This window comes from Podarcis tiliguerta (genome assembly GCF_965153285.1).
Source record: "Podarcis tiliguerta genome assembly, chromosome: 3".
Taxonomy (NCBI): Eukaryota; Metazoa; Chordata; class Lepidosauria; order Squamata; family Lacertidae; genus Podarcis; species Podarcis tiliguerta.
The window spans coordinates 57835817-57859080 of record NC_139536.1 but is presented as its reverse complement, the minus strand read 5'-3'; the positions used below and the strand labels follow the sequence as shown (position 1 = coordinate 57859080).

General features: G+C 41.0%; 1 protein-coding gene across 3 annotated transcripts in view; it reads left to right on the top strand.

The window, feature by feature from the left end:
• The window catches only part of PHACTR2 (phosphatase and actin regulator 2), a 54896-nt gene that overhangs the window by 617 nt on the left and 31015 nt on the right, over nt 1-23264 (top strand). For all 3 annotated transcript variants that reach the window (XR_014509846.1, XM_083435011.1, XM_083435010.1), the window contains exon 2: nt 20180-20347. Coding sequence is in view for 2 of the 3 variants with exons in the window: in XM_083435011.1 (XP_083291137.1) it covers nt 20180-20347 (168 nt within the window). In the remaining variant the exon portion in view is untranslated. The remainder of the gene's footprint in view (nt 1-20179; nt 20348-23264) is intronic.

Here is a 23264-nt window from a genome sequence, read left to right as displayed (position 1 = left end):
CTTTTAATAATAATAAAAGTAATAAAAAATTAAGAAACAACAACTTTTGGGGAGGGTTAAAGCTTTCCGTTGAAACGCATAGTTCTGATTCTTTCGATTCCTGATTTTAAAAACAACAAGAAGTAAGAAAACAACTGCTTTTTGTTGCTGAGATTCGCAGCACGTAGGTCATAACAGTCTACGCCCAGCTTCTCCTTTTACAAGCTTTATTTTGTTACCACAAGCGTGGTTTCCTATCATGCGTTTGCACTGTTAGTGTAGGCTCAGTGGCTACACATCTGCTTTTTTGCACATTCCTGTCCCCTTCCCTTTTGCACGGTTGTATTTCTAGTTATTAAAGCTTAGAAATAAAGCTAACATAGTTTCAGAGAAGGGGTATGTGTTAAAATGTCAACAGTGTGCTGATTTTTTTTAAAAGCCTTAACAATAGTAATTATGTAATATTTTGTTTTAACACCCCCCCCAAAAAAAATTCAGACGTTGGAGCTGATATTCCAATAAGAAAATGGGGAAACAGGGATCATTAACTTTTTATTTAATATATGTTGAGAATATTCAAGTTATTCAAGACATGTTTTTTTAAAGGCTGTACTTGATTCAGTAATCTGAAATACTGTTCCGTATCTAAAATTTTGAAATGTCAGCACACAAAAGAGTTCCATTAATTTAACAATGTATCAGCTAGTGCCTGCTAAGATAAAGGAAGATTGCACATACAACCTAAATTGATGCCACAAATGTTTAAAACGTCTTTTAAAATTGCAGTGCCATATAAGAACTACCCCAGTTGTTTAAGTTTGAATCTGTGTGTGCTCATCTTACTGCTTTCCATAGAATACAAATGCAGCCACAATCCAGATAACTGCATGATTCAGAGCCGCTAAACACTTCGCATATTACCATTAATGTAGGTACACTGATTTTTGAACAATGTGCACACAAAATTTGGATGGCATGTCTGCATTTTGTCTGTGTACTGCGTATGGGATTTCCCATCTCTCTTGCATACTGTCCCTGCATTGGCCCTAATTCATTCATATGTGTGGCAGAGATGTGGAAGAACAGGAAGTGTAGGTTGCTTGTGTTTCCTGTTTCTCCCTTGACATCACCCTGTCAGGTGTGAGTGATGAAATCTTGAATGATGTATGTAAATCAGCCCAACTCATCATGCCTGGTGTGAGTCCTTAAAACAGTGGACTCCTGACTCATATGGCAGTTAAGAACACTTTGCCACTTGGCATGGAACAGCCTTTCTCAACCTGTGGGTCCCCAGATGTTGTTGGACTACCACTCCCATCACTCCTAGTTAGCAAGGCCAGAGCTCGGGGATGATGGGAGTTGTAGTCCAACAAAATCTGGGGACACACAGGTTGAGAACTGCTGGATTAGAGGAAGGGAGGCTGCTATTGAAAAGGAATGCCAAAAGCACTGTTGGGTAGGCATCAAAGGAGAGTTCTGTTGGGGCCACAGAGACCTAGAATCTCTAAATATTTTCCTTCTCTGATGGCAGTTTCATGGTTACTGTGTGTTGCTTGTCATTGTACAGCACCCAACTGTTTTAGATGCTTTATAAACAATAGTGGCCAGTTTAAACGCAGATACCCCTCCCTCTGTACTTCTTGAATAGGGGGAGCAGTAAGGAGCATTGTGTCAAGAAGATTTATCTATTTAAAAAATTACAGAAAGCTTTTCAATCAAACAGTTTATACCAAGAAACAAACCATTAATATAATTTTAAGCCTCCCCCCCTCCTTGATTTGCAAATCCACATTTCCTGGAAGAACTAGGATAAGGCAGGGTGTGTCAGGGGAAGGAGGACTCCAGATACACTTCCTTAGTTGGAATTCTTCCAGGGAAGCTGAGAGGGAAACCAGAATGTCTGTGCAGGGGCAATTCTTCTCCCTTGCACAGCCAGTCTCCCACTCTAGTTCAACATGCACTTAGGAAAAGGAAGGACAGATGGAGGGAGTTTTTCTCTCCCTCCCTTGTAACACTACAACACATGGACATCCAACGAAGCTGAATGTTGGAAGATTCAGAACAGACAAAAGAAAGTGCTTTTTCACACAGCACATTGTTGAACTGCGGGATTTGCTAACAACAGAGGCAGTGCTGCCCAACAACTTGGGTGGCTTTGAAAGAGGATTAGACAAATTCGTGGAGGAAAAGACTCTCAATGGTGCCTCTGCCTTCACTGTCAGAGGCCAGTGTGCTTCTGAATACTAGTGGCTGGGAACCGTAGGGATGCTGCTATGCTCAGCTCTTGCAGGCTTCCCATAGGCATCTGGTTGGCCAATGTGAGAACAGGATGCTGGTCTAGATGGGTCACTGGGTTGATCTGGCAGGCTGTTCTCATGGGCAAGCTGTTGGCAGCTGCGGACCAGACAACTCTCTCAAGAAGCCATAGTCAACCTGTGAGCTCCCAGTTACCAATCTGATCTACCATCTTTGCCTTTAATCTTGCTTAGATGTAACCTACTTGACAGCCAAGGACATTGGCCCTCTTCCAAGTAAGATAGGCCTAGATTTTCAACATAAAATAAGACAAATCCTACAGTGTGTCCTACTTGCTCACCTAATAAGGTTTTTTGTGACATACATCTGTTTGTCTAACAGGTGTGTTTCAGATGCTTTGTCTAAATCATAAAATCTGTAACATTTTATAGATGTCAGTGCATTGAGTGGTCCTTGGATAGACTGTTTGAGTGTGGTATTTCAGCTAATCAAAATTTTAAGCTTTTGAGAACTGCTGGATTTGAGATGGCTAAAGGGAAACTGCTGCAAGGGTGATGTCTGTTTTTAGAATGAAATATCCATAGTGTGTTTAGATATTTGGAGATAGCAAAGCAAAAGGAGCTGTATAAGTGGACACAAAGGGGACGTGGGTGGCACTGTGGTCTAAACCACAGAGCCTAGGGCTTGCCAATCAGAAGGTTGGCGGTTCGAATCCCCGTGATGGGATGAGCTCCCGTTGCTCAGTCCCAGCTTCTGCCCACGTAGCAGTTTGAAAGCACATCAAAGTGCAAGTACATAAATAGGTACCATTCTGGCGAGAAGCTAAACGGCGTTTCCGTGCGCTGCTCTGGTTCGCCAGAAGCGGCTTAGTCATGCAGGTGACATGACCCAGAAGCTGACTGCGGACAAACACCGGCTCCCTCAGCCTATAGGGTGAGATGAGCATGAAACCCCAGAGTCGTCCGTGACTGGACCCAGTGGTCAGGGGTACCTTTACCTTTAAGTGGACACATAATTTGCTGCATGTCCTGATCCTTTTGCACAGAAGATGGTAGGTAGATTGTGCAGTGTGATCATCTTGGGAGGATCAGTGTTCGAAACTCCCATTGTTCTAGGTGCATTTTGTAACACGGAATTTCATTAGTGCAAGCAGTTTCTGAGCTCTGGGCACAGTACTGCACCTAAGATTTCAGATTAAAACTGCAGAGTGGAAGGAGGGGAGGACCTTTTTCTGCCACCCCACTTCCAGCTACTCTCTGAAGACTGGAGAAGAGACCCTCTTAAGTATATTAGAGGGGGTAGGCAAGGGACAGACTGGACCCTGTGTAAAGTGAACATAATATTTTAGCTGCAGTTCATTCATTTTCAGCTTTTATTCTGGTTATAAAAAGCACGCCTAGGCATTCTGTTGTTGCGCCCATTATCTAGGTTTAAGGTGCCATTTAGCTCCTAGTTTTCATATCTCAGTTTCCAACACTGGTGAGGATATCTGTGTGTTGGGCCATAAGGACAGCCACATGGGTATAGGGCGGTGCCGCTAATAAACTGCATATTAAGGAACAAAAACCTGTCTGTGAAGGAAGAATGTGTTCAGTATTTCAAGTAATAAAATGCAATGACAATTTTCAGAGTAGGATACAGTAGGAAATCCAGTAAAAAGAAATTATGGAGTAGGCAGCTTTGAAGCTTAAAAGAAAACCAAGTTTTTAAAGACTTCTACAATATATATTAGATAATTTACAGATCTCTGAGGGCAAGACCAAATACAGGCAACTTCTGTATTTTTTCTGTATGTTTTGATTGACGTGCGGTCGCACACATGCGTACACTGCAGAACCTGGAAGTGATCCTAAAACGTCACTAAAAGGGCAGGGTGGAATATTTTATGCAGGCCCCGCTGATGCGTGTGGAGGTCTAGTATGTAACCTCCATGCAAAATGAGGATTGTCTTTATACAAATTTAATCTCCCATTTCTGGTATCTTCTAATTGCCTCCCAACCTCCCACCACCATTGCTTGCCTTTGTATTGGTCATCAGCTATGATAAATTCCCTCAAAGTGCTTTTCTTATATTTACCCCCAGATGTTTTGAGATCATCAGAGTAGGTGTTCTTGGAATGCACCTGTATTCTGAAATGAGGATGGCAGCCATATCCAGGAACAGGGTCTGGTTCTTGCCAGTGTGGTGTAGTGGTGAGGAGCAGTAGTCTTGTAATCTGGGGAGCCGGGTTCGCGTCTCCGCTCCTCCACATGCAGCTGCTGGGTGACCTTGGGCTAGTCACACTTCTTTGAAGTCTCTCAGCCCCACTCACCTCACAGAGTGTTTGTTGTGGGGGAGGAAGGGAAAGGAGAATGTTAGCCGCTTTGAGACGCCTTAAAGGGAGTGAAAGGCGGGATATCAAATCCAAATTCCTCTTCTTCTTCTTCTTCTTCTCATTGTAGAATTTATTTCCAAGAGAAGCCCAACAAGCTAATTTTCTACTCCATTCCAGAAATAGCTGGGGATATGACTCCAGAGGCAGGGTTTTCTAGTTAGTATACTGTCTTTTTTTTTAAAAAAAGATAATGGTCTTTAACATAAAGCATATGATTCTGTGTTAATTGTATTTTTGGTTGTTTAGTTACAATGCTTACCTGTAAGTTGCTTTTGAGAGCTTCAGGTATAACGTGAGATATCAATGTTTAGATATTCAGTCAAAAATATCTAAGAGTTTTGCATAACTTACTCTTCTTCTTGTGTCCATTCAAGAAATTATGTTTAATTCCCCCCCCCCTAAAGTTAAAGGAAGTTGGATGGGTTAGATACTGTGTTTTTCTCTTGCTTACTAATATATAAAGCATGCTTGTGGGCTTCAAAGGAGTAATGCTCCATAATAATTCTTCACAAAGTAATGCTTGGATCCCTTGGAACTGGTCATTTTGATAACCAAGCCTTTTTATTTGTCAGGGTGTTTTCTTACTGGGAAGATGGGACCAAAATATGTTTCCTCTCTCCTGTAATCAAATAGTTATTAGCCCATAGAATCCTGCTGTTGTTGTGTTTGGCAGTCAATGAAGGCAGTATCTTAGGTCAAAAGCTAGCTTGGTTTTCAGCTAGTTCACTCTTAGATCTCCTGGGGTTGGGGACTTCCTGTTTATGAACATAACAAAAGCATTTTTCCTATGTGCACACAGAGGAAGTTGGTCTTATGCTGACCGAGTAATCATGTCACTGACAGCTACTTACAAATATTGTAGCAAAGGTACTCCTTGTTTTAGAGAAACAGTAACAATAATTACCCCAACAAATGAATATTGTATTGGTTGAAGTTGCATAAAAATAACACAAAATGCTAGTGAATAGATAAATTGGATACATCCTATGCCTCTACAGTGGTACCTCGGGTTAAGTACATAATTCGTTCCGGAGGTCCGTACTTAACCTGAAACTGTTCTTAACCTGAAGCACCACTTTAGCTAATGGGGCCTCCTGCTGCTGCCGTGCCGCCGGAGCACAATTTCTGTTCTCATCCTGAAGCAAAGTTCTTAACCTGAAGCACTATTTCTGGGTTAGCGGAGGCTGTAACCTGAAGCGTATGTAACCCGAGGTACCACTGTACTATAATAGATTACTGACAGAATAATTCAGATTTGGCCCCTAGATAACGGCTTCACATATCTGTTCCTCCATATGTTGTACCACAGATTGTGGATATATTTTTGAGAGCTATACCTATAACAGAAGATCTGTGAAAACTTGCAAATAAGTGCATTTGTTTCAGGTCTAATTTCGGCACAGAATCTGCCTTGGTCTTCCTGTAGGAAGAAAAACACAGAGAGTGTGATCCTGTTGATTCTTTTGGACTTTCCAGTAATTTTTGATAGAGCATGCAATCTTTCTGTCAGAGCTTGCTATCCTTTCAGAGACGCTGGATGTGAATTTTGAACTGACAGGTAGCTGGTAAAAAAAAAAAAAGGAAAAGTGTGTATCTGTGCAGCTGCTTGTGTGTGATTATGTGGGCCTATCCCCACCCACTTTTTGAATTTGCCTCCCAAAAGTTTTCCATGGGGAAAATATGGCTCTCAGTCTCAGCTCATAAGAGGTTTTCTAGCCCTGGATAAATAGGTCCCTTTCCCTCACTGGTGCTCTGCTCAAGATTTCACATATTTTTCTTAGTGGAGTTGGTGAGAAATAGCCATTGAGAAAAATAGGTGTTCAGTTACCCTGACCCTCAGTGCATGTAAAGAATCAGAAAGAACTACCAAATGGTGAAAGCATCTATGTTGTGTTTTCTGATGAGGCCTTAGGGAAGAAAGTTTAGAGGAAAACAAATGGCTCTTGCCAGGGCCTTTGCTTGAGCTCCTTGAGATGCTTTTGTGATCTGTTTTGATCTTTGGCATCACTATGCAGTGGATCATGATTTCCTAGCATTGTAAGATAACATAAGCACCCATCATGAAAATGATTGATGTCCTGACTAAATTGGGATTGATGGAGAGCAAGAAAGAACTGACTATGGTATTGCAACATCTACTTTTGGTACTCCATTGGATTTACCAATGAGTTTCAGGTATTTTTCTGTGTATGGAATAGGGGTGGGGATACTGTAGCTCTCCAGATTTTTGTGGATTACAAACTACCATTTGCCATGCTGATGAAGGCTGCTGGGAGTTGTAGTCAGCTACATCTGGAGAACCACCACTGGTCAGCCACTGCTAGTATAGAATATACCAACTGAGAATAATTGTTGCCAGAGTTCAGTTGCCTTGTACTGGCACTTTGACACAAGAGTATGAGCACACACCTCATAAGTGTTTGGCTGAAGCAGCACATTATACAGTCAAAAAACTATTACAAGGAAAAGATCCCTGTAGCACACACACAAAAACTCCTGTTTCTCTGTATTTGGGATTTTTGATGAGCTCCTTTCTGCGTCAGCTTGTGATTTCTGATGTTATCTGACCTGTTCTTTAAGGAAAATCAGCACTTCTACAACACTGTCTTTCCCTTGGTTATAAATAAAGCTCATAAGAATTCAAAAGTACAGTAAACAACTTTCCATTTGTCACAGTCATAAAGCCAATAGGTATACTATCACAAGAGTACTATTGGGAAAGAGAATGAAGCTACTTTGAGCCTGTTTATTGATGCAATCTAAGATATCAGTATGGGCAGGACAGAGACAGCAAAGGTCAGGAGCACATTTACTCCCTCATGTTTGCCCCCGACATGATTGTTTTTTGGCTAAGAATGCAAAAAGGCGAATAAGAGATGTTCCCAACTTTCCCCTGATGAGGCTCAATCTCATGTCTTTGCTTGCTGCCTCCCTGCTATATGCATTAAGTCTCTGGAGCCTGCTCCTGGCGGTGTGTTTATTGTGTGTTGTGGCCCCTTCCTGTGTGTTCTCTCCACCCTTAAATTGGGCCTTAATGCCTTGTGTGTGTGTGTGCTCTCTCTGTGTGTGTACACTCTCATTTCTTGCCTATGTGTGCTGTGCTCCAAAATGGTGGTTGTGAGCAGTGCAAGGAGATTCAAACCTGTGTTTTGTAGAACTTGGAAGTAAGGCAGTCATTGTTTGCTGTGACACTGGGAGTGTTGTGTCATCATTTTAAGTACTGTGTGTGTAGCGATCCTGGGATAAGTTGCCATTTTGAGTTCATTGTCTCCCTTTGTGTGTGTGGGCATCATGGTTGGCACAGACTCCGACTGGTAGGCTTTGGTGATGCTGGTGGGTGGTGTCTGCTATTTTAATGCCACTTTCTGATTGTCTTTGTTCCTGCTTGCCAGCCGCCTCCTCGGCTGAGTGAGTGTAGGATACGGTGATGCCCCACTGGCACAGAAGCAACAGCTTTCCTCCCTCATATATCACTGGTACATAGGATTGCTCTGCCAGCATTTTTGAAACTTTTCGTTGATGAGTTTTACTCTGCCTTTGAAATCTATGGGATTTCAGAGGACTTCACTCAGGCAGCGTAAAGGTAAAGGGACCCCTGAGCATTAGGTCCAGTCGTGTCCGACTCTGGGGTTGCGGCGCTCATCTCACTTTATTGGCCGAGGGAGCCGGTGTACAGCTTCCAGGTCATGTGGCCAGCATGACTAAGCCGCTTCTGGCGAACCAGAGCAGCACACGGAAATACCGTTTACCTTCCTGCCGGAGCTGTACCAATTTATCTACTTGCACTTTGACGTGCTTTCGAACTGTTAGGTTGGCAGGAGCTGGGACCGAACAACGGGAGCTCACCCGGTCGCGGGGATTCGACCTGCCGACCTTCTGATTGGCAAGTCCTAGGCTCTGTGGTTTAACTCACAGCACCACCCATGTCCCCAGGCAGGGTAAAGCAGTGTTATTGTTACAGCTTGAAATGTGGTCTTACAGCTCAGGTAGCGAGATATAAATAGAAGTCTATATTCCAGGGTGGAGAACATCAGGCCTAGGGGCCAGGCACAGCCCTCTAGGCTTCTCTGTCGGGCTCGCAGGACTCTCCCTAGGCCATGACCCCCACCTTTCCCCCTTCCTTTGTTCTGGTGTTTTTCCTTTCAAGATTTCACCAAATTAAGCTCACAGTGTTGCCCCCCATATTTATATGTTTGAAGGCAGGACTACTGAAGTGTTAGTATGGAACAGCGGCATGCATGCACACATCCCTTCTCAAATTGGAGACATTTCTGGTACATAAATTCAGAGGAGTGTTAATGAATGGTAATCTGCCTGTGGATTCTGTTTTGACTGTGATGTCATAGAAAATGAGTGCAATATTCCCTTGCTGCTCCGCTCCGCAAAGTGCTGCTAGCAGAATACATTTGTATGTGTAATGTAGGGTTATGGATTTGGCAAAGGGGATATTTATTTGGTAGGCTGCTGTTGTAGTCTTAGAGTATAAATTGCCAGAGTTTCCAGGCTACTTACTTAAAGTACTAACCCCCGCCGCCCAAAAAACCCTGTAAACTTAAACGGAAAGATATAGTTGACAGTGTGCAGAAACAGGAATAGAATCAGATAAAGAATGTTTTGCAAAATACTGGTGACTAACCTTTTGTTAGGCCTTGATGGGTTTAAAAATGTCACCAACCACTCCTTTTTAAATGCATGAGAAAGATAAACTTGTTCGGAAGCAATTTAAAACTGTATAGTATAAAAATAACTACTTCTGGCTCCTGATTTTTTTAAACACGTGTTTCTGTGAAGCAGAATACATTGCTATAACTTGGGAGTTAATTTATTTTATTTTAATCATGTGCTATAAGCTACTTAAAAATAAGAATATGCTGAAACATTGCGGGAGAAAAGGTTTAAAAAAACCAAAAACCTCATAGATTCAACAGCTTGATCTTTCCTTCCATACCAACTTCTTCGTTACTGGCAAGACACAGAGAAGGTATTTGCAATGAAATTAAAATCACATCTCTGTTGTCTGCTTAACTTTCTTTCTTTCTTGGATCAAATGTCTATTGGATGGTGAGGGGAATGTGCAAGGTTCCAAGTCAGTATGGACCAGTTTGGTTCACATCAGCAAACCAAACATTTCCTCAACCTAACTGATGCGTACCTCCATTGTTCTGGTCAAAATAAAATAAAATAAATTTAAATATATTATACGACCTAGCATCTGGGTTTTGGTTTATTGTGGCTGCCTTCTTCTGCCAGTGTACTTCCCCCAAATTAATCAATTAATCAATTAATTACAATTGTATACTGCCCTTCATCCGTGGATCTTAGGATGGGCTACAGCATAAAAATACATAATAAAAACACAAAATACATAATAAAAACAAAAACTCCCTCCCCTCTCCCCTCCCAAAAACACATTTAATAGGGCATAGGAAGTTAATCAGCCCAAGGCCTGTTTAAGGAGGACCGTTTTCACCTGGCGCCTAAAGGTGTATAATGAAGGCACCAGCCGAACCACCCAGAGGAGAGCATTCCACAGCCCTACATATAAATGCACTGCAGTAATTCCTTAATGCTTTAAATATTCCTCAGTATGAGATTTCTCTTATGATCATTTAAGTATGAGGGCATCTGTTTATGATCTGCCACTGTCATAGCCCATAGCATGACTTACTTGCATGTAGGGCAAAGCCATGTCGAATCAGGAGTGGGGTTGTGTTTTTAGCCTCACTGTCGACATCGGCTTTTCTCTTGTCGACCACACATTGCACATGGCTGTCTGTCCTAGTGCCTCAGTTGCACAGAGGACCCACATGTGATCAAGAGCTCGCTCACACGCTTAAGTTTCTTTACAGCCAGCTGCATTGTCGGAAAATCAGATGAGATGTTGGAGACAGGGTAAAAAAGCCTAGCCTTGCTCCTGATTCAGCATGTTGCCCTACACATGACTAACATATGCATAGGCTATGCCTAGTTTGGTGCCTAGAGAAAACAAATGCCAGATGGAACATTTATATTAGGAAGAATTCAAGCGTTGATAAGATGAGTTCACACATTCAAACTGCAAGCATGAATCACAATGTAGTGATCCAGCCCAGATTGTTCCTTCTTGTCATCCCCCAGCTTGACTTCTGTTTTAGCAACTGGTAATGCGCACACACTTTCTCTTTGAGGTATGAAAATGTAAGATCTGCACTGTACCTTTGGATTACTTGACAGTAAATTAGGTTCACCTGTAGTTCTTTTGCTTTTCCACATAAAACAGGTCCAAATGGATTTTCCACAAGATAAGAAGTTTATTCTTACCAAAATAAAATTTGGCTTTCCATCCCCATTCCTAACATTCATATGAAACTAGTTTTCACATTTGTTGTGAGCAGTGCTTTTTTATGGAGGGATGCAGGGGTACACATACCCTAAACATTTTGTGAATCTATGTTTGGCCTCATTGAGAGGCAGTATTTCAATATGAGTAGGAAAATGAGAGTACCCCTAAACATTTCTTTTAGGGGGAAAAACGCTGATTGTGAGACTAAAACAGGCAAAAATAAATTAATGAAGAAGCTGTTAACTGAGTCCTCCCTGATAAAACTGGTTTCCAGTGATCAGTTAATCAAAGCTTTAATTGAAGAACTTTACACAGACCATTAAAGGGTTTGCCATTTTGCATTGAAGCTACCATGCCTACAATACCAGCCGTAAATATTAAAGCATAAAACTTTAGTGTCTTTCTTGGGGTAGCAGTGGGAGTAAAATACATTTTTGAAGACTTGCCCTGAAATCAGGAAACATTAGTATATGACCTAGAAATGGAGGAAGAGATGTGTGACAGCAGAGGCCCGTGTCTTATGTTGAGAGTATTGGCTGTTTACATGCGCATTAAAGATTCTACCTTAAAAACAAACAACCCATACTCAGAGTAGAGTATGCATTGGTTAGATACCATTCTTTATCCTTGGGTAAGGTATACTCAAAATTTCGGTGCCTTGAACTCTGAGAATTTTAAATGTGCTGAAATTTAACCATCATTAGAATTATATGCCACTATCTAACCATTAATTAGAATGAAAATTCTTGATGCTGTTGAATGTACCAAGAATGAAGAACTAGGTATATGAACTAGAAGCCTATATTTAATAGAGTCAAAGACAAGAAGAGGCCATATCAATAATCTGTTTCAGAATCCTCCTGGTGAATGTGGTGGTTTTTCCTGTGGAGTTTTTCCAGCTTCACGGTGTTAATACTCTTCCTGTTCCAGGCACCAAATATAAAAACAAATGCTACTAGTAATGAGGGAATACAGTGTTTTTTCCTAATTTAGTCATGCATAAACATCCAGAGGAATAAATTAGGTGTGTTATGACTCTACTACACAGTAAGTAGAGTCCTGTTACTGGTATTCCAGTAAAAAGCATAGATAGCGACTGTGGGCACGTACCTTGCTGCAGTGCTTTTTTGAGGTAAAACAATGGTGTGCTGGTACTCATATATGGATAAAAATGCTATAGGTGCCAGCACAAAATGGCTGCCATGGGCAACAGAAAAAGAGGTGACAGTACACACTGAGTACTATGACAAAAATCCATTGCCTTGCTGTTATACGCAGCTGAGAAGAAGTGGGATGGTTATATGCCTGCCTGAAAACAACTGTGGACAGAAGAGCTCACTCTCTCTGAGTGTGTTTGTGGTTTCCATCTGTCACAAGTGGTGTGTGGCCATTGTTTGCCATATAAACATTTCTTCAATGAACTGCTCTGTTTTTATAGTTATGGCTAAGAGGTGATGTCAGCAGTGCATTCCAGACAGGAGTAACAATGCTAATGATACATTTTCAGTGTTGTAACAGAAATGATGGTACATAGGAGGCCATCAGAGAGCCATCATACCACTTTGGCTGTTTCTGTAGTGAGAAAGAATGGGACTGAGATGTGCCGACAGCTGGCGTAGGGGGAGGGGAGGGAGAGAAGGGGGTTTGCGTTGTTTTTGCTTGCCTACAATCCATAAAAAATTAAAAAGCTAAATCACATAAAATTATGTTTTTTAAATCTCTGTAAATTAAACCTTTTTATAATCTTGATATTTGCGATTACAGTTTATGATGTTAAATGCAGAAATGATTGCATATAGCTATAGTCCTTCATTGTTAAGCCCTTTAATTTCCAGGGATGGCTTTACAGTGTGATACCTCTGCATTAATTTGGTAAAGAAGTTGGATGGGAGAGACTACTCTGAGTGTGTTTTTGTCTTCCCCGCCCCTTGCCATCCCCCTTTCCTTAGTAGAGAACTTGAAACATTAAATGAAACAGCTGTTTGCCATGAGTGAAATGTGATGCCTGATAAAATGGGTCTCTGACTGGCTCAGCTTCCTCTGTTCTCTTGGAAAGGAACCATCATTGGCTTTGACAGGATCCCTGTTCTTCTTCAAAGAGAAAAAAAGATTCATTCAAAACAGAAACTATATACCTTTGCACATGACCAAATGTGATATAAAATTTAAAGTTAGCAAACTGAATTGTTTGGACAGGTTGCTGTCATAATTCCTCTGATACTTTTTTGTCAACCTTTGAGTTGTATCCGTTGGTGATTTTGTACTAGCAGAAAGTTCTCCTTCTTGCTCTCCACAGTTCTGGGTGGTGATCCCAAGCCTAGGGAGCATTTTTTTTTTGGAGTGCTATGTGTGTGCTAGGTGGAGGGGGGAATTTGGGTGGCCATGCCTTACTTGAGCAGAAGCATCTTTCGCTAGTCCAAACTGACCATATAACACTACCCCTTGTATGAAATTGACTAGCTGGTGCTAGTGCAGACTCAGCTGCTGCAGCAGCCATCTTTTATGACAAAACAGGATTAGACTACATATTATGGATTAAAGTTAGGGATGTGGGTGGCACTGTGGTCTAAACCACAGAGCCTCTTGGGCTTGCCGATCAGAAGGTCAGCAGTTTGAATCCCCGCAACAGGGTAAGCTCCTGTTGCTCGGTCCCAGCTCCTGCCAACCTAGCAATTCGAAAGCACGCCAAACAGTGCCAGTAGATAAATAGGTACCGCTCCGGCGGGAAGGTAAACGGCGTTTCCGTGCGCTGCTCTGGTTTTGGTGTTCCGTTGCGCCAGAAGCGGCTTAGTCATGCTGGCCACATGACCCGGAAAAACGGTCTGCGGACAAACACCGGCTCCCTCGGCCTGTAAAGCGAGATGAGTGCCGGAACCCAGAGTCATCTGTGACTGGACTTAACTGTCAGGGGTCCTTCATCTTTACTTTATTGATTAAAGTACAGTAGGTTTGGAATTATGTTGCACCTGGTTCAGTGATATGACTGCTCTGAAATTATAAATTATGAAAACCCCATAGTCAATTGTCAACCATTAAATTGATGTTTATAATATTTTGTTTATTATAATCCACATTTTCATAAAAATATATCAAGGCACATTTACAACATAGAAGAATAAAATCGGCGAAAAAGCATGCAATCCACTGATTGATTAAAAAGAGAACATTTTATATTTCAAAGGCCTCAAACAATATCGTTCTCAGAAAGCATCTGAAAGAAGGAAGGGATGGTTCCTGCTGAAGCGCTTCTGGTAGGGAGTTCCACAAGGCAGCGCCTGCTGTACTAAAGGCTTGGCCCCTAGTGAAGGTCAACTGATGTTTGGGGATGCGGGGAACCACCAGAAGTGGTGTAATACATTTTTGGGCTTCAATCTTGCTTCCGTAGGCATGGGAGTTTACATGGAAATTGTGGCTGAGTGGGTTCTCATGAAGAACTTTTAAGCTTAGTTCTTTTAGAGACCACTTGCAGCCCTGTCCTAGACTTTTTTTTAATGAAAAAAGCAGAACAAGCCTTCATGGCTGAAAGCACCACGTTACATCTAATATTCCACCTCTATATGCTGTGCTCCTGATTTGGAATGTCACGTGGCAAATACGTCAAGATCCAACCAAGGTACCAGATTTTTAACATTGGATACATTTTTGAAGATACCTAACCATATTTTGGATCTTTTGTCCATCATCAGTTGATTTGTTTTAACAAAAATCTGCTGTCCACATCTCTTTAACATCATTTTACCCAATAAATGTGAATCAGATTTAGAATTACTTTAGCTGTGTTTGCTATTAAAGAGTAACCAGCAGTAGGCTAGCAACAAGATTGATTATCCCATTTAATCTGAATAATGTGTTAAGCTGATTTGGGGGAGGGAACTCTGTTGGGCAATTAATTTCGTACTGTGAACAGTGGTTTTAAGGAATGAAACAATTATTTTAATAACTGGACTTGTGATTTGAACTGTTGTGGCTTTCCCTCCTTGCATATGAACACTTTGGCTGGTTGGGGCACCTTTAGAGTGCTAGTACTCAGTTCTGGGTACTAAATTTTAAGAAGTACCTGGACAAACTGGAATAAGTCCCTGTGGGAACACTCAGAATAATGTGGGTTCTGGAAGCTATGTCTTAGTTGAAAGAGTTTAATATGTTGATCCTGGAGAAGAGAATCATAGAACTTCAGAATTGGAAAATTGGAAATAATCCCAAGGGTCATCTAGTCCAGCCCCCTGCAGTGAAGGAATCACAGCTAAAGAATCCCTGGCAGATGCCTCCCCCCTCTGCTTAAAAACCTCCAAGGAAGATTAAGGAGAGACATTACAGTGGTCTTCAAATACCTAAAGCACTGTCATGCGTAAGATGAAGCTGACTTGTTTCTGGTGCACCAGATGGCAGGACTTAAACCACTGGCTGGAAATTGCAGGGATGCAAATATAAGACACACGCAGGATTGATGTGAGCAGACTAATTCACCTGTTGCTAGTGACTGGAACAGAGCCATTTCTAGCTTCCTGTACATTCTCGGAACTATAGAATTAAGAATTTATAAGGAGAGGGACAAATTGATGTTAAGCTGCAGGAAACAAATGATAAAAGCCTCAGCTTCTGGTAGACACTGCATTCTTGTAATGCAAAGAAAATGTGTGGTGTTCCTCTAGGTCCTCTCCTGAAAGTCCAAAAAAACACTTTAAACTCTCCTGAACCATTAGAGTGCTTCCTACGAGTTACTGGTCAGAGTCTGCCCTTAGTTCAATTGAGGGGGAGCATCCAGAATCTTTCCTTCTGCACAACTGTTGCTGGCTTTAACTTTCCTGGGATGTCAGCCAGTTCAGGAAGAGACCAAGTGATCCTGGCTAAACACAGAACCACTGTGAGTTGAACTGACGGGAGGAGAAGATGTCATCTATGTCCTGCCAAATCAAGATACACAAACACTGTGCTTTGCTCTCTTAGTTTCTCCTTTTATTGGTAAAAGACCGAAAATGCTGATTTTCACATTCTGCTTTTCAAACAAGAGCATTTTTCTGTATCATTTTTGGTTTCATTTCTTCATATCTTCATTATTCTTCATTAGTCTTCATTATTCAAGGCCATTATTAGTGTTGTACTGCTGGAAGATGTATATATAAAAAACATGATGCTGTTGTGGTTTATTACAAATACCTATTAATTCGGCACTATTTAGGGTTCCTTTTAGACCTAAGCAGGTTAAAAGGATGGCAGGTTAAAAATGATGTGGTGGGAGGGGAAAACTCTTAAAGGAATTAGGCAGAAGGCTAGTTCATGTGGTCAGGACCTTTCTCCATATCCCAACAAACCCTGGGGATACAAATGCATGAAGAATGTTATGCGTGACTTTGCAGATATTTTGGCTTCAGTTTCCATTTTGACTGCAATTCTGACTATTCCAGTTACATCCAGACTACAAAAGCTTAATTAGGGTTGCCATACATCTGGGATTTCCTGGACATATGCAGACTACTGCATTTTGAGGAGGGGAAAAAAAAAAAGAGTTCAACTAAGAAAAGCTCAACAACTTTTCTGTCCGGATTTTCACTGCTTGAAATATTGCAACCCTAGCTTAATCCAGAATACATTTATTAGGGTTGGACTTAAGTGGGAATTAAGTTCTATTGACAAAACCCTTAATCTTTAAGGGTTGCACAAGGTGGCACAAGACTCGTTATTATTGTTAGAACAGACATGGCCACCTCTCTGGGCATCAAGCCATAGTTGTGTCCATGGATCACATGTTACATTATTCATGTGAATGTGTCTCCAGTCAGGAGGGCATGTTGTATACAGAAGGGTTTATCTTGGCAGTTAAGCAACGTTTCCAGGTTTCACGAGGAATATTGTGGGGGAGGGGTGGGCAAGTAGGAGAGCAAATCAGCAAGGGAGAGAATATATATATATAAGAGAAGAAAAAAACTAATCCATGTGTACTGAAGATATAAAGCCGAGCAAATTAATCCTGTGAAATCATTTCTGAACTCTGGAAGAGCAAACACTGCTATGGTAAAATGTGTTGGTTTTTTCAGTGAACTGTTTCAGGGTTAAAAATCATAATATTGAACAGAATGTGTGTGTGTGTGTGTGTGTGTGTGTGTGTGTGTTGAGACCCCATCTTTATATCATAAACCCAAGAAAGATGAGAGGATCTTCTCTACCCGCCTTCTCAATATTACGGCAGAAATCAGGGTTCATTTGCAAGCACTGCTACCTACATTTTTAATCTCTTCTCTAGCAGGAGGCCTAATTAACATTTTGCAGCATTGGCAGCCCCATCTGGAAACTACTATTCAACCACCCACATTAATACTCAACCTTTTCCCTTTCCTTTAATTAAAATGCTGTCAGAACACTTAGCTCAAAGAACTTCCTGAAGTTAACAGTTGTATAGCGAGGTGAAGAAAAATGCATGGAAGCCAGTAGTGCTGATCTGCTCTTGAAGTACAGTACAGCCTTATCTTTTGTATAACTCTACCCATTAGAAGTTAGCTATATTTCTTTTTCCTCTTCAGTGCCGGAAAACAAAATGGGCAAGGGGGTTCTCTGCAACTTGTATATAGCATTGCTTTCTCTAATAAAACTCTGTAGAGGTTTGTTCTGGAGGTAGGAACAAAAATATAATTTAAACTGGGATCTTACCATTCAGAAGATGCTCTGTGAGAAAGTATGTGCTGTGTTCGCACATAATGGTAAGTGAGCCTTGAGCTTTTGCTCTCCTCACTATCTCTGCCATAACTCCAAGGAAGAGTTTAGAAGCTTTCACTTCTATGTTAGACTATTTTGAGTCATTTATTTGTTTTAATTATTTACGGCCCTTCATCCAAGGATCACAGGGTGGTTTACAATATTGCAGTTTGTCATAATGTCTCAACCTGGATGTCTCAGCAATAGTTAATGGAAACTGAGTCAACTTCAAAACCTATGTTTATGAAGCTGTTTTGTTTCCAAAGCTAAATCACCTCAATTGAGCATTAATCAAAAATGGAAGTACTGTAGAAGCTTCCAGTCTCCTTGTAGCCACACCAGAGGTGGAGTTAGGCTGGGAGGCACATGAGCCTGAGGCTCACTTCAGCTTATCCTTGCATCCCTAGCTTAGTGACTAAACCATAGTTTAGCGCTACAGTGGTACCTCTGGTTAAGAACCTAATTCGTTCTGGAGGTCCGTTCTTAACCTGAAACTGTTCTTAACCTGAGGTACCACTTTAGCTGACGGGGCCTCCCGCTGCCGCCGCACAATTTCTGTTCTCATCCTGAGGTAAAGTTCTCAACCCGAGGTACTACTTCCGGGTTAGCGGAGTCTGTAACGTGAAGCGTTTGTAACCCGAAGCGTTTGTATATGCAAACTAAGATTATGAGTTGTTCTTGTTGCTGAACTGTAACAGTATGAAGTTCTGTGAATATATTTATTAAGCTGCATTAGTGTTGATGTAAAATGCACATTCCTGACTTCATTACTATAAATCAAGTGATGAATTGCATTTGTGAACGAGCCACCACAGAGAGAACTTTCATATTTTATCACAGAGTTTGATCCAGCCCACTGCCAGTGCAGTTGCCTGCATGTGGAATGATCCATATAGGCATAACAGTACCCTGTGTTTCGCTGCTTTTCCTGAGGTGCATGGGCATTCCATGGACCAGGCCGTGACAAGGAATGGGAGGACAGGGATATGGGATGGGAAGACTGCATTGAGACATAGGTATAAGTTAAGGTAAGTGTAGAGAAATCAAGTGAAATGAATATATGAACCAGGCCTTGGGCACCATGAATTAATATTTCGTTAGGGCCTGGTGAGACTGCCTGTGAAATAACAGCATAATAAAACAAAATGATCTGAAGGTTTAACAAACTTGTGTCCTTCTGATACTAGTTGGAGAGATGTGTGTAGATAGGTGGAGAGCAAATGTGGCTGATAATGGGCTCAGTTCCAATGTACCTATGTAGGAAGTTGCTAAACAATGTGTAGTCCTTCCTGCATTGCTCTTGTGACTGTCTCTTAGCTGCTGCTCCTTCTGGCCTCTGCTGCTGTGTTGTGCCCCTGCTTTTCTCCCTTCTCTGTTCTCAGCTGGACATTCTGTGCTCTACCCTGTTTGTCAAGTGTGGTGCGTATTAGAAGAGCTATATAAACAAATGATAAAATAATAACTATAGATATTCCTGGCCTCTACAGCTTATCACTGACCTATGCTTGTCATTCCTTCATCAAAACTGTTATCCGCATACATAGCTATTAGGCTGCTTTTGTGAGAAGCTGAATAGCATTGTCTGGTGAAAAATAATGACAATATGCACAGGATGGATTGCCTAAAAATATCCTGTGTAACAGTACAGCAGTAAAGAGGATGTCTGAGTCATGAGGGTTCTAGAGAAGGAAGGAGAGAGTTTTTTAAAACGACGAGGTCTAAAGAGCAAAGGGGCTTGTGCTCTTTACATTACCTAAGTGTACTGATCACAGACAATAAAAATGATAGCCTTCCTTAGTCACTTGAGTCCATGTAATAAAAATAACTTTTAGATTCAGTAGGTACAACTCAGAGAAAATCAAGCACACTGAAGTTCTTAGGAATGATGTGTTTAACTTTCCTGGGTTGCTTTTAGGGAACAACTGAAATCTGGAAAATGTTAAATTAAAACTTGGAAATAGATATTTTTCGTAGGATCTACAAGTGCTTTTAATGACAGCCATGTTACTTTGAACTTGTATCTACATTTTGTAGTTCTATTGTCCATCTTCCATGTTTGACATTTCTTTGTGTGCCTCACAAGTCATATTTGTTTGTTGCTTTTTAATGGGCTCACCATAAAAGTGGGGCAGTAGACAATGTGGCACTTGTGGCACTTTGGAGCCGCATGTGGTACCTGGAGTACTAAGAATAGCAGCTTTGATTTGAATATGTTAGACCTTGCTGTTTACAACATAATGCTGAAAGTTTGATGTTAGCATATCTGGAAGGCTGCTTGAGTTCTGGATTTATTCAGAGTGCTAGTTCAGCGTTTGCTGTTATCTTTTATGGTTCTGAACTAGAATGAACTTACACATATTTTGTGATACTTAATCACATTTTCATTGTTAGGTATGTCTGAAGTTATTTAGAATGTGTTAAATGTATATTGCCACATACTGTGAAGTGGCTGTTATTTTTCTCCTCATTATTTTGCATGTTTTAAAAAATGACTGTTGTTCTACAGGGTTTGGTAACCTAACATGCTGCTTGCTGGCTTTTGTTTTTGTTTATATAGTTGATGGGATAGACAAGACATCAATTGCAAACTCAGATGGGCCAAACCCAGGATCCCGAAGTCCTTCTTTCAAGAGGAAAGGCAAACTTTCTACTATTGGCAAAATCTTCAAACCATGGAAGTGGCGGAAGAAGAAGACCAGTGAAAAATTTAAAGAAACATCAGCAGGTATCACTTTGGGCAGTGGCAGAGGTTACTTGGTGGTGACTGGGAAAAGTTGTGGTTGATTAGTTGCTTATTTTATTTATTTATTTGCTGCATTTATATCCCGCCTTTCCTCCAAAGAGCCTAAGGTGGTATACATGGTTCCCAGCTTCCACTTGAGTCCTCGCAGCAACCCCATGATGTAGGTTAGAGCTAAGAGACAGTGACTGGTCCAACGTCACCAAGTGAGCTTCATGGCCAAGTAGGGATTTGCACACTGGTCTCTGTTAGATGTATTGACCCCAAAAGAAAGAACTGTTTCATTAGCTATATATGCCACATGTCTCAAATATTTCTCTGACCACAGTTCCCTATGGAACTGCTAGTAATCTTATTTTTCTATCCCTGCAGTGCTTCAACTCGGCCACCCTGTTCCTCATTTCAAGGTCTTTTGACTCTAATTGTTTCTAGTTTCATACCTTTACTCCTTTCAGAAGCTAGATCTGAAAAACATGCTGCACATTAAAAAAAGAAGAGAGACTGCACCAGACATTTTTAGATATGGCACCTTGTCTGTAGAATGACCTCTTGGCATTCTCTTTCCCCCCCACAAGCTTTTAATTTTCAGGCATTTTATCTTCAGCCAGTTTATCCTATGTAATTTTGTTGTTTTGGTATTTTAATTGGCCTGTGCCCCACCAAAGACTGATCAGATAGATCTTCTGCAGCCTATGCATTATTCCATACCAATTCAAAATAAGATTGTGTGACTGATTGTTCTGTGCATATTCTGTAACTTTTTTCTGCTTGCTGTCAGTCCCAGCCTATGGTCTCTTTAAGACAATTTGTTCTAGTCCCTTGCCAATTTCTGTCTGCCACCATTATCTTAATAACCTTAATAACCTGAATGATTTAGAGTGTTGTTTGTGCTGTACTTTTGTACTGTTTTATTGTTGTTAGCTGCCCTGAGCCCGGCTTCGGCTGGGGAGGGCGGGATATAAATAATAATAATAATAATAATAATAATAATAATTAACCTTCCATTCCTCTTCTTGGCCTCTTCCACCTACCCCTCTTTCTCTCTCATGGACTAAATTCCTTCTCAGACACACTGAACCAGTTAAGAATTGTTCTGATGTCTAATAGATTTGGACAAAAAAGGAAAAAAAAGATCAGGCAGTGTGGTGATATGACAAAGGAGACATAATTAAAATATACCTGACCACAGTGGTATTTTTTTACAACATGGGGATTTTTAATAGTAAAACAACTAATGTTTTGTAGTTCTTGCCAAACTGTAAATCACATTAAAAGCGTCTCACAGTACCTGGAAACACCTCGGTAAGGTACGCAGGCATTAATTCTCTCTTTTTACAGTTATATGGAATGCGGACATTGAATCTGTTCTTCCAAATGTCACCTTCAAAAAGTACTTTTCATTTTTCTGGTCTATTAGAGCAGAACTAGATTCAGAAAGCTCTGCTTACAATAGGTGGCTTCTGTGCCTGGTGTGATATATTTAAGTCTTGGAACATAAACATGTAAGCAGGAACATTCCCAAGAAAACATTTGTGGATTTATTTTCCTGGAACCTGTTGTTTACTTTTGTAGGATTTCTTAAAAGCGAGCTTATATATATGTAGTTGGATATGGGTCCCTAATCATCAGCGGAAAGCCCAGTTGAAATAAAAGCATACTGAACATAACGCCCTTAGAGACAAAGGGTAGGATCCTGATACTGTGCAGTACCTTACCTCTGTGGCTAGACTGGCAATCATTTGCATTTAGTTATGTTTTGTACTTGGACAAGGGAGATCATATTTGTAGTGTGCTTGTGCCATATTATTTTACCAATTATGCTCATGCATGTAACATTGCTCTAATGGGGTCACCCTTTGGGAGCAGTTCTGAGAGGAAAACCTTTAAGCACTCTTTCCCATTGTTTTTTCACTTCAGATAGGGGACTGCCAAAGCTTATTTTGCTTATTAGTTTGTTTTGCTTTTTTTACAATAACAATGGGAGGGGGGATGACTCAGGGGAATGCAGGTACGTGTAGTAGTCTGGCCCTCAGCCAGAGAACTTGGGCAGGGGCGGGAATCTGATTGTTTTGTATTAGGCCTGTGAAAAACAGCATGTATTGAAAGGTGCAGTCTTGGATGGAAGGCTCAGTTTTCTTACAAAAATATATTGGAAGGTGATCATACTGTGCCAGCAGCTGAATAAATCTATGTAAACAGCACATGATACGAGCAGTTAAAATTATGGAGGATTCCTTATGGAAATAACTTGTACTGATGTGGGAATGATGAATGAATCCCCCCCCCTCTTTTGTAATGTGTTTTCCATGTAGCTCTTGAAATCTGTGCTGCCAAGCCGCTCGCTTTGCAAAGCTGAGCAAACACAGTTTCGTCATCCTAAAAACAAACTTTAGGAAGGATCTTATCAGTTTCTGCTTTCGGAAGAGGAAGAGATTTCAGTAGTTTATCTGCCAGAGTGAAAAGATGCTCCTTTGAATATCCATAGGGAAAGTGGAGGGGGTGGAGCAGAAGCCACGTCTGGTTCTGATTGCATCAAATGCTATAATCCCAGAGGAGAAGCTCGAAGCTAAATGAAGATACTGCAGGTCTACCTTTGAGAAGCAAAAATACCTGGATGCATTTCAGAATGTTGGATTAGTGCTTTTTAAAAAATAAGAATGGCATAATTAAGAGAGCCTGAGGATTTAACAGCTGCTGAATAACATGGTTAAAGTAAAAGTGAAGAATTAATAATACATTTATATATTTATTTACATCCACATTTTACTCCAATGAGCTCACAGTGGTTCTTCCTCTCTCCCCAATTAATCCCAACAACAACCTGTGAAGTAGGTTAGTCCGAGAGGCAGGGACTGGCCCAACGTCACCGAGTAGGGATTTGAACCCAGGTCCCACGGGTCCC